Source organism: Nannospalax galili, unplaced genomic scaffold, assembly GCF_000622305.1.
Source record: "Nannospalax galili isolate Female #2095 unplaced genomic scaffold, S.galili_v1.0 scaffold1639, whole genome shotgun sequence".
Classification (NCBI taxonomy): domain Eukaryota; kingdom Metazoa; phylum Chordata; class Mammalia; order Rodentia; family Spalacidae; genus Nannospalax; species Nannospalax galili.
In genome coordinates, this window is record NW_008343206.1 from 314,538 (window position 1) to 326,249 (window position 11,712).

General features: G+C 48.4%; 1 protein-coding gene across 6 annotated transcripts in view; it reads left to right on the forward strand.

The window, feature by feature from the left end:
- Nap1l4 (nucleosome assembly protein 1 like 4) overlaps window positions 1-11,712 on the forward strand; it is a 44,385-nt gene that overhangs the window by 3,215 nt on the left and 29,458 nt on the right. For 5 of the 6 annotated variants that reach the window (XR_607469.1, XM_008839183.1, XM_008839182.1 and 2 more), the window contains exons 2-6: window positions 5,445-5,475; window positions 7,145-7,203; window positions 8,827-8,926; window positions 10,508-10,649; window positions 10,790-10,876. Coding sequence is in view for 5 of the 6 variants with exons in the window: in XM_008839183.1 (XP_008837405.1) it covers window positions 5,445-5,475; window positions 7,145-7,203; window positions 8,827-8,926; window positions 10,508-10,649; window positions 10,790-10,876 (419 nt within the window). In the remaining variant the exon portion in view is untranslated. The remainder of the gene's footprint in view (window positions 1-5,444; window positions 5,476-7,144; window positions 7,204-8,826; window positions 8,927-10,507; window positions 10,650-10,789; window positions 10,877-11,712) is intronic. The other variant, XM_029566506.1, reaches the window with a different exon arrangement.

Sequence of the window (11,712 nt, forward strand, 5' to 3'; positions counted from 1 at the left end):
CTGGAACTCACTGTGTAGACCAGGCTGGCCTGGAACTCACAGAGATCCACATGCCTCTGCCTCCCAAGTGCTGGGACTACAGGTGTGCACCGCCGTACCCCTAACAAGACCTATCTTTAAAAGAAAAAGGGGAGAAAAAAGAGTATGTTTCCGGTATTTAAAGGCCATGTCAGTTTGCTGCTGCTACCACTGTGGTGGCAGGAAGCTGCTGGTGGAAGACAGCTCGCTGCTGTTTACCTCAGCCTCCCTTGCAGGGACCTCCTGGCAAGCTGGAGTAGTCAGTGGCTGGGAGGCTTATTGATGGATAGATAGTGATGACATCTTGGGCTTGACTTTGAAGTAGTTTTGTGTGTTTGTGGTGGTGTGGAGCTGCCTTCACCCAGCTGTCACTGGGTCCCCTGCCTGCTGAAGACAAGGCCCGGTGCTGTACTTAGTCTGTTGTTGACTCTTACTTGGGGTGTCGTGGGTAACAGAAGGTACATTGTATTCTTAGAGTAGGAGCGCTACAGAAGAGCGCTTTGTGAACTTCACCTTTTGATCTCCACCACTTGGTGTGTAGCCTTAAATTCCTTTCCCAGAGCTGTCCCTGCTGTCACTTGTAACTAAATGTGCTTCCATCCAGGGTTCAAGGCAGCTCATGAGAGTAAGGTGAGGGAGTGGCTTCTGCTTGTGGAGAGATGGGCTCTGAGCTTCTGTATAGAGGCTTCTTGTCTTGAAGTGCTCTGCAGAGGGGGTCAGGGGCTTTGTATCTTTTTGTTGTTTGTTCTGAGACAAGGTCTCACTGTGTAAGCCCTAGCCTGTCTGGAACTCATTATGTAGGCCAGGTCCGCCTGCCTCTGCCTCCCACGTGCTGGGATTAAAGTGATTGAGGTGTGCATCACTACGGCCATCCGTGCTGCACGAGCCCTGTACAGTAGCAAGTCAAGTGGTGGCAGACGCTTTTGAGGAGGAGAAGAGCTTTCACTGGGGCCTTGGGAGGTTGTAGTTTCAATACGAAGGGAAGGAGATGCCTGCTGACAAGATGACGAGCTCTCAGTGCTGAATTAGGAAGACGTTTCTCACGTTTGCTTTGTTCATAGTCTCAAGAATTTGCAAATGTCGCTGAGAGGGTATAGGAGGGGTGTGGCACAGGAGACCACTCTGCTTCAGCACCAGAGCAGGCTTTCACTTTCTTCCTGAAGCCTGATGATTGGCTTCCTGGAAGTCCCTGGAGAGATGGCCTGCAGTCACCTGGTGGCAGTTCTTTGGAAGCAGTCGTGACTAAGGAAATGTACCCTGCGTCTTCTGAAACTGCTTAGCGTAGTCCCAGGGCTCCTGGTACCGTGCTGCTCACGGGAAACACCAAACTCACTCAGCAGCAGGGGATTAACTGGACAGAGATTTCTTGGCCACCTGTCTGATGACAAGTCTTTTGCTGGGTCCTGGGATGGCTCCACTGAGCCAGTGGACAGGTTCTCTGTCTTCATCAAACTTGTTCTTCAGTTGGGTTGACTGATTTCATTGCTGGTAAACACTGATGAACAACAGTTTGAAGCAGAGTTGTGATCCCTGTACCTAGCATCTGCAGTGATGATTTTCTCAGTCTGAGTTTATTTGTAGTATACCTTTGCCTGTCTAAAACCTACTGTGTAATGGGCTGGGTGGGTTAGCTCAGTGGGTAAAGGTGCTTGCTCCCAAGCCTGATGATTTGAATTGGGACCCACATGATGGAAGGGAAGAAATGATTCCTGGAAGTTCTCTGACTTCCACCAGCCACTCCCCCATAAAAATGTAATACCAATTGAAAATTTTTTTTGTCTTTCTGAGACAGGGTCTCCCTGTAGTCCCAGCCAGCCTGGGATGCAGAGATCTGCCTGCCTCAGCCTCCCAAGTGCTGGGATTAAAGGTCTGTGCCACCATGCCTGCCTCCCAAATATTTTTAAAAATCAAAGAAATAATTATTGGAGTTGAGAGATGGCTCCATGGGTAAGAGTCCTTGGGCAAGCCTGAGGGCTTCCGTTTGGATACCCAGTGCCCAGGTGGAAAGCCAGGTGTGGCACAGCCAAATGGCTAGCCTCAAGTTCAGTTCGAGACTGTCTCCAGGAGAAGGTGGAGAGGGTGGAGCAGGACAGCCCGTCCTCCTTTGGCCTCAGGTGCACCTGCACACATGACCCCACCCCCAGTGAAGCATGCTCAGATTATTTACATTACAAGTGGGAGAGTGTTTTGTTTTGTTTCAACAACGGACTTTATTGTGTCATAGTTCAGGGTTAGAAGTGCAGTCAGTGCATTGGCAGGCCTGCTCCTGGAAGCTGCAGACCTCCTTCCCTGCCTCTTCAGCTTCTGTAGATGGCTGTGGATTCTTGGTCTCTGTGTTGTCCCTTGGGGTTTATTCTCTTATTTTTTAGGGTTTTTTGTTTGGTCTTTTTGAGACAGGGACTCCTGTAGCCCCAGCTGGCCTAGAACTCACTGTGTAGACGAGGCTGGCCTCCATCTCTCAAAGATCCACCTATCTCTACCGCTTGAGTGCTGGCATAAAAGACCTGACTGTTGGAAAGACAGTTTCGTGTACTGCTGCTGGCCTGGTACTTGCTGTACAGCTGGGTATGGGGCCACCACATGCTGTTACTCAGTGCTGGGTTAGCCCAGGCCTCGGGCTTGCTTGCTTGGTCAGCACTCTGCTGACTGAGCAGCACCCCAGCCTTACTTCTTTTTGTTCCTTTAGACATGGCTTTGCTGTACAGCTCAGCCTGGCTTTGAACTCGTGATCTTCCTACCCCAGCTTCCTGAGTGTTGGGACTGCAGGCATATGCTACTGGATCTGGCTTTATATGTGGGGGTTGTTGAGACATGTTTATCCCTGTATAGCTGAGAGACTGGTCTTAATCTCCTGGTCCTATTGCCCCAGCCTCCAGAGTGCCCAGATACGGGTGGGCCATCATAAACTTAACATTTTAAATTTCATTTTTATGCTTTGAGCACTTTGCTTGCGTATATGTAAGTGCACCATGTGTTCAGTCCCTGAGGAGGGAATTGAATCCCCTGGAACTGGAGCTGTGAGCCTCCATATGGGTGCTGGGAACCGAACCTACTTTTTCTGCAAGAGCAGCCAGTGCTCTTAACCACTGAGTCAGCTTTCTAGTCCTTTAATTAAACTTTCTGATAAATGCTGAAATACAAAGGCGAGGTGTGTATGTTAGATCAGTAGTTATTAAATACAGTTGAAATCAATCTAAACATGATCTGAAGACTTGCTGTGAGTATTTACAATCTGATAGTCTCTGTGCCTTTGAGTTTTGGGGAGAGGCTGCAACAGCGTTTGAGACAAGGTTTGTAATGTAGTCCACACTGGCCTTGAACTCATATAACTTCGGCTGACCTTGAACTCAAAGCAGCAATCCTCCTGCCTCAACCTCCTGTGTGCTAGGATTACAAATTTTTCTTTGGGGACTACTTGGGTGAGCAAAACCTGTGGGCTTTTTTAAAAAAATATTTTATTTTATGTGTATGTATTGCCTGCATGTGTATAAGTGTGTCCATGTTGTGCAGTGCTGGCAGAAGTCAGAAGGTGGTATTGGATCCCCTGGAACTGGAGTTACAGACTGTTGTTAGCCTCCACGTGGGTGCTGGGAATTGAATCTGGGTCTTTTGCAAGAGGACTCTTAACCTCTGAGCCATCTCTCCAGCCCCATAACCTGTATTTTTAATTGCTTAGAGATGAAAAGGCTAAATGAAAGAAATGTTGGATAGCAACCCTTTTCGGTTTGCATTGAGCGTGCCGAGTACATGCTCTAGTACTGAGCTGTGCCCTCAGCCAGCTCACAGCATTCTCCCCAAGTCTGGAGTCAGTCACCTGGTAGGTCTGCACTTTCCCACTGCACCTGGGATGGCACTAGGAGAGGTGATGACAGGCAGGGTCAGGGTCTGACCAGAGCACTGTGAGGCCTGTGCTGTTGGGGCCTCATGCACTGGCCGATGTTCCAGGTGGGGACAGAGGTTGGGATGCCGTGGGTGGGTGTCCTGAGTCCTTCTTTGGCCCCATTGACGTGGTCCTAAGCTGATGGGAGCCGTACTCATGGAGGACCCGGTCACCCTGAGCTCTAGGCCAGCCTGCCATCCTAAGACTGTGGACCAAGTTATGAGCTTTAGAGTCCTTACAGTCCCTCACTTAATTCCGCCATGTGCAAGAGATTCTGAGGTCATGTAGTACATGAAGGGCATTTAAATTTAAGTTGGTTAAAAACATTTTAAATTGCGTGTGTGTGCGCACGCATGTGTGCATATGCATGCATGTGTGCTGAAGCATGAATATGGAGGTCAGAGGGCAACTTAGAGGCAGTTTTCCCTTGCTTCCTGTGGGACCCAGTAATCAAACTCAGGTCACCAGGCTGGATAGCAAACACCCCCTAAGACATCCCTCTGCCCATTTAAGTCAATCTTAGTCATTTGCTCACGTCATGAGCTCTGAGGACCTTTGACTTTGTGAGGACAGATAATGCTCACATACACTCATACACATAAAATAAATAAAAACCTTTAAAATTATATAGTTACTTGAGCTAGAGATCAAACATACTCAGTTAAAAATGAGGCGTCTGGGCCTGGAGAGATGGCTCGCTCACCGTTACATATGAGCACTGGCAACTCCCAGCACCCACATGGTGTCTGAAACTCCAGTTCCAGGAGCTCTGATACCCTCTTTGGCCTCTGCAGGCCATATACGTACTACATGCAGGCAAAACACCCATACATGTAAAATACAGAAGATAAATTTAAGGCAGTTAATTCCCTGTGGACAGCTTTGTTGTTTGGACCATAAAAGGAAACAGCAGTAGGGTTGTCGTGGTGTCAAGCCCTGGTGGAAACTCAATCTGGTACAGTGTGTTCATTCAGGGTCTCAGTGTCTTCACGGCTTAACCTGATGAGCCTTTCCTTAGGGGCGGGGGTCTTTTTGAGACAGGGTCTCTGTAGCCCCAGCTGACCTGGACCTCACTATGTAAACCAGACTGGCCTTGAACTTAGAGAGATTTGTCTCTCTCTGCCTCCCAAGTATTAGTTAAAGGCCTGTGCTACCTGTGCTACCAATTCTGGCTCCTTTTTCTTTTCATTAATTTATTTATTTATTTTGGTCTTTTTGAGACGGTCTCCCTGTAGCCCCAGCTGGCCTAGAACTCCCTATGTAACCTGGGCTGGCCTGGAACTCACAGAGTTCCAGAGAGATCCACCTGGCTCTGCCTCTGAAGTGCTGGGATTAAAGGTGTAAGCTGTGCCTGGCAAAACTTAGGTCTTCAGTGTCCCTTAGGAATTTTGAGTGTGCCCAAATAGCCTCAGGCAGGATCTGGGGCAGCTCCTTAACCCAAGAAAGGCCTCACCTGCCCCCAGTGGATCTCCATCATTAGACAGTGCTAGCACAAAAACAGTTATTTCTGTGAATGTAATTTTTTTTAACTCTTTCTCATTTGTAGGGGATACAAGCATTCAGATGGCAGATAACAGGTAAGCCAAAATGGACTTTGTTTATTGGAGTTTAAGTTTAATTAGGGACCTGGAGCCTGGCTGTAGTCCGTCCAGAAACTTAAGACTCAAAGTTCGATGCATTTAAAACTCGCAAGTGGTGACTTTTTCGGCTTTCGCTGTGTGGTGTGGAAGCAGTCTTTATGCTCCCTTGCCTCATCCCCACTGTCCCCACTCATGGTGAAACTATAGATTGACTTGACATGGACCCCAGGGATCATAGGGTGGATTTTTTTTGTGCTTCATTAAAGGTTGATGTTGTCCGTGTACCTATGGGGTTTTTGTTTCAGTATTTTAGTTGGCAGAATAATGGGCTTCATCGTGACATTTTCGTGCACGTACATCATTGTAGTTTGCTCATGGCTTCCCTTCCTCCCCCAGTTCTGTGCGCCCCCCCCCCCAGAACTCTAAGTCAGGATGTATGTGTGATTGTTTTTTTCATGAGGAGGATGTGTCTGGCTCTGGGGAAGCTGATGTTAGTCTCTGCTCATCGAGTTCCTTGTTTTGACGATTCTGCGGGGTGGGCATTTAGAGCACTGTGGCTACCATGTCTTACATGACAAGGCCTCGTAGGGCCACTGACCAAATACTAGCATGTCATTTGGTGTGGTTTGAATACTTTAAGTTGATTTTATAGTCAAGAGATTGATTGTAGAAATAAAACCTAGTTGTTGGGTGCAGTGGCGTATGTCTTTAATCCCAGCACTCGGGAGGCAGAGGCAGGGAACTCTGTGAGTTCAAGGCCAGCCTGGCCTACAGAGTGAGTTCTAGGACGGCTGGGGCTGCAGGGAGACCCTGCCTCAAAAAGACCAAAAAAATAAAAAAAAAATTTAAAAAATGAAATAAAAGTTAATGGGGACTGGAGAGATGAGTGGTTAGTGCTGTACTGCTGTTCCAGAGGACCCCAGTTTGATTCCCAGCACCCATTCTGGTAACTCAAAACCCTCTGTAATTTCAGCCTCTGGGATATCTGATGCCCCTGGTCTCCATAGGCACTTGCTCTCAAATGCACAGCCACACACACACACACACACACTCTCTCTCTCTCTCTCTCACTCACTCACTCACTCACTCACACCCCTCTATTTTTTTTAATCTTAGAATAAAACTCAGGCCAGCTGTGGTGATTCACACTTGTAGTCTCAGCACTCAGGAAACAGGAGGATTGCCAAGCTTTTGTAGCTTCGGCTGTGGGACTGGAGCGATGGCTCAGTGGGTAAGGGCACTGGCTACTCTTGTAGAGGCCCTGGGCTTGGTTCCCAGCACCCATGTGGCAGCTAATAGTCTATAACTCCAGTTTTAGGGTTCCAATGCCGTCTTACAACCTGTGAGGGCACTGCACACATGGTACACTTAACATACATGCACGCAAAATATTTATACATATAAAATAAAAGTAAAAAATTTTTAAATGAAGCTTTGGCAAGGGTTGCAAATTAGAGCCCTGCAAGGGCCGTGCTGGGTGGGGAGGGGTGGGAGGTGAGTAAGCGTTTCAGAACAGTGGGGGAATCTCCCTTGGGTAACATTAATGTCTGTTCTTTTCCACCTAACCTGAAGATGTTGCACAGATGTCTGGTATGTTGGGGAAATAGGGAATTCCTGTCTGTCTTTAGACCTTTCTTTATAATACTTTTAAAACTTCCTGTTCTAGTTTTTCAGATGGAGTTCCTGCAGAGTCTGTGGAGGCTGCTAACAATGCAGATAGCGCAGGTTAGTCCACGCGGATGGAGTCGTGGTTGCAGAGTTACTGTGTAGGGCCAGAATCTCTTAGTACCAGGAATGGACTTCTGTCCAAGATGGAAATCACTACCTTGTTTATCGATTAGTGACTTAAGACTCCTCAGAAGGGAAGACAGCACCGTTCCGAGCTGGCCTCCATGTCTTAGGTATCACCGCTGACCAGACTTGATCCTCGCCCTTGACTTCTTCCCTTTCTTACTTTGAAGCAAAACCCAGATGTGCGTCATTGGGTCCATGGGGTTCTTTCCCCATGAAGAAATCTGTGTATCTGATGGGCTGGATGTAGCTCGATGTTGTGTGAGAGCATTTACCATGCAAGGCTGACAGCCTGCGTTTGATCCTTAGACCCGTTTCCGAGAGCTGTCCTCTGACACCCCACAAACAGGCCATGTTCTCGGGCACACGTTATACACACCCACACGATAATAATAATAATAACGTGAAAAAAATTTTATCTATGTCTGAACTGGGCCTGATGATGTGTGAGGCAGTCACAGCATTCAGGAGTCTGAACAGAAGGATCTCAAGTTCCGGGTCAGCCTGGGCTGAACAGTGAGAGGGAAATTGCTTGACAGAGTCTCCGCCTGAATAGGTATTGATTCCCTCCAGCACCACCAAGGGAAGGGCAGTGCCTGCTCCCTCGGTGTCTCCTTGTGAGCTGGAAAATCGGCTCTAGCTACACCCTGGTGGTGTGTGTCTAGTGAGCTGTCAGAGGAGCAGGATAGTCCCTGGTGGTTTTTGTAAGCAGGGGCGGGTGTTTGGAGAAAATGGGTGGGTGTGAAGACCACACTGGGAGAGGTGGCTCTTTGGACTGAGAAACCCGTCTCATCTCTGTCCCTGGCTTCTAGACAGCAGAGGGATTGGGGAGGGAGGTATAACCAGAGTTAGGACCCCTGAAGTTCCTGTTAAATAGTGATCTCCTCAGATGTGAGGTTAGGGCTTAGCTGGCTACAGGGGAGAACTAATAATCTCCAGGTATCCCCAACCACCACTCAGTTGATCAGCAGAGAGTTTACAAAAGCATTTAAAATAAAGTTCTCAAAACAGGTGCTTTGCTATATTTAGAAATGAGTAGCTAAGTAGGTGTTTCTTTTTTTTTTTTTTTTTAAATTAAACACAGACTTCTGAGACTTCCTCTTCCAGGCCTAGTACAGGCCTCTTTTGAGACCCATTGTGAATATTGGCCTAAGAAGCACTAGGGAATGTGCTTCTAAAACACAAGTTTGTGGTACTGAGGGTTGAGTTCCAGGGCCCCGAGTGCTAGGCCAGCACCTGCTGTGGAGTTTTGTCCCCAGCTTTTTTTTTTTTTTTTTTTTTTTTTTTTTTTTTTTGAGATAAAACCTTACTATGTAGCTCTGGCTGGCCTAGAACTTATTACGTAGACCAGGCTGGACTTTGACCTATCACATTAATTTCATATGTATGGGTGGACGTGTGTGTGTGTGTTCTCCAGCTCTCTTACTTTTTGAGGTCAGCCTCCCCGAGTGAGTAGCTGGGATGATAGGCTGAGCCACTAGGCTAGATAGACACTGTGTTGGTATTTTGGGTTCTTGACTGTTAAATAATTTCTGTCTTGTTTCCAACTCTTAATAGAAAAGCTCACCGATCAGGTGATGCAGAATCCACAAGTTCTGGCAGCTTTACAGGAACGACTTGACAATGTCTCTCACACGCCTTCCAGCTACATAGAAACGTAAGTACCCTGCCAGGTATGTGTGAGCTGCATCCAGCAGCCTCAGAGTATGAACACATGGGGTTCTCGCTCTGTGGACAGTGCTTCAGGGAGCTAGGCCCTGGCATGGAAGGTGAATGCCACCCTGTGAGGAGCGGCCTGCTTGTCTGCATGCGTGCCCAGTGCCATCCTGTTAGGAGGGCTTGAGATCATCAGCTCTAGATGGCAGAGCAGGGGCTGGCAGAGGGCACCTCTGCCTGTCTTCCTCTGAGGAGACACCATCTCAGGTGGCCGGGCTCCGCTGTTACAGCTGCGGGGCCTGGCGCATTTGCTTGCACTCACTCAGAGGCTCTTTAGGGGATTAGGGGTTTTTGCCCTTTTTCACTTTTTTTTTTTGGTGCTGGGGTTGAATCTTAACACCTGACGGATACGTATCATAGCTTAAGAGTGTATTTTGTAGAGTAGGATGTAGTAATGTGGGGGAAGGGTTGGGGATGGGGCCTCTTGCTGGCTTTCAAAACTGAGCAAATGGAGTGGCACTGGCTCACTGAGAGGTGGGGGCGTAGGTCCAGCCTTGGGCCTGTGTGCTTTGTGGGGCAAGCAGTGCCTGGCTGTTGCTGGCTTCCTGTTTGGACTCTGCCTTGAGACTTGCTGCTGTGAACCAGTGTTTACCCAGGGCCATTGTTTGGGTTTAATTTAAACAATTCTTATAGGTTAAAATTTTATGATTTGACTTTAGGAGTGATCATATAAATGTGAAAAAATTAAAGTACAAAACAGAATGGAAAGACAGAGACGCTCCTAGTTGACATGGTTAGAAGAGAAGCTTGCATGTGGGGTCAGAACCCTGATCAGCTGCTGGTGTGGGTTTAGAGTGAGAAGTCCACTTTTAGCTCTTTATCACACTTAACTACTTATTTGCCTGTGTATTTTGGAGGGGTGCACATGTGAGGTCAGAGGACAGTGTGAAGGAGTTGGTTCTCTCCACCATGTTGGTCCTGGGGATCAAACTTGGATTGTTAGGTTTGGTGGCGAGCACTTTACCCACTAAGCCATCTTGCTGGCCCATTCTTTGTGTTTTTTTTGTTGTTTGTTTTGTGTTTTTCTTTTTCTTTTTGTAGTGTGTGGGGGATTGAACCAAGGGCTGTGTGCATGCCCTACCAGTGAGCGACATCTCAGTTCCTTGGTTTTTATCCTTTTGGGGTGGAGAAGGTTCCTGGAAATTGCTGTGCAACTCAAGCTAGCCCTGAATTCATGGGAGACTTAATGCTTCAGTCTCCCAAGTGGTGAGGTTGCAGGCATTTCCACCGTGTCCAGCTGGCTTCCTTTAGGTCTCTTCCATTACCAGTTTGGTTAAGAAAAAATGCAGTTCTTAAAAATTCATCCCCTCCCCTGTCTGGTGTGTGTTGTTTTGGGTTGGTTGATTGGTGTATGAGGTTGAACCTTCCCTGTATCTGGCACTTTGTGTGTTTCTTTGTGAAGTGGGCCTGTTTGTTGTTTGTACCTGATGGTTTTCAGGACCTCCTTGCGCAGGGGTGACCTTGTGTAACAGCGTGGTTGTGCCGCAGGCAGTAAGGTGTCCTGCTTCCTCCTGTCTTGTAGTTTACCCAAAGCCGTCAAAAGGAGAATTAATGCCCTGAAGCAGCTTCAGGTGCGGTGCGCACACATCGAGGCCAAGTTCTACGAAGAAGTGCACGACCTGGAGAGGAAGTATGCAGCGCTCTACCAGCCTCTGTTTGACAAGGTGCGTGTTCCACGTGCTTAGAGCCTTGTAGCTCCTGTAGGTGCGACCCCCACATTTCCCAGGCCTTGATGAGACAGTGAGAAATAGCTTTTAGGGTTTCCAGAGGCCTGAAATGCTGACACAGCCTTGTCTTCGTGCAGAGAAGAGAGTTCATCACTGGGGATGTGGAGCCGACAGACGCGGAGTCAGAGTGGCACAGTGAGAATGAAGAGGAGGACAAGCTGGCGGTAGGTGGAGGGAATAAGCGGTGTTCCGCTGGTCCTGTGCTGATGGCAGTAGGAGCCCAGGGCCTCACACCGTTGATCACCTTTCTCAGTTCTCGCCGCCAGGGCTATCCTAGCGGCAGGCGCCCCTTTCTCCCCTCCTAGCGGCAGGCGCCCCTTCCCTTCCTCCCCTCCTAGCGGTAGACGCTCCTTCCCTTCCTCCCCTCCTAGTGGCAGGCGCCCCTTCCTCCCCTCGGTTGGGCAGTGGGTCCCTTGTGACATTCTGTGCAATCTGAGGTGGTGCTGTCAGCTACCACACATAACACACAGCCCGCCTCTGTGCTCTTTGCTGCTGTGTGCTGAACACGGGGCCAGGCAGGCAGGCACTGCCCTCACCAGTGTGGGCCTGTCCCACAGGCAGTCTGCGGAGGGGGAGGCTCTTCTCCTGGGCCAGAGCTGTGTGCTTACCTCCAATGTGGAGGGGTCGCCTGGAGACCCCAGGCTGCTCAGTCCAGATTGGCAGGTGAGCTATCGGTGTCATGATATTATCTGCCCGTGGTGGTGGTCCCATTCCAATGCCATAGACAGTTCCAGCCACAAAGTTAAAAGTTTCTTCCCATTTGTTTGTTTGCTTTTTTTTTTTTTTTTTTAATCATTTTCAGATTGGCAGGAGCTATCGGTGTCATGATATTATCTGCCCGTGGTGGTGGTCCCATTCCAATGCCATAGACAGTTCCAGCCACAAAGTTATAAAATCTTCCCATTTGTTTGTTTGCTTTTTTTTTTTTTTTTTTATTTTTTTTCCTGTCTTTTTGAGACAGGGTCTCTCTGTAGCCCCAGCTGGCCTGGAGCTCTCTGTG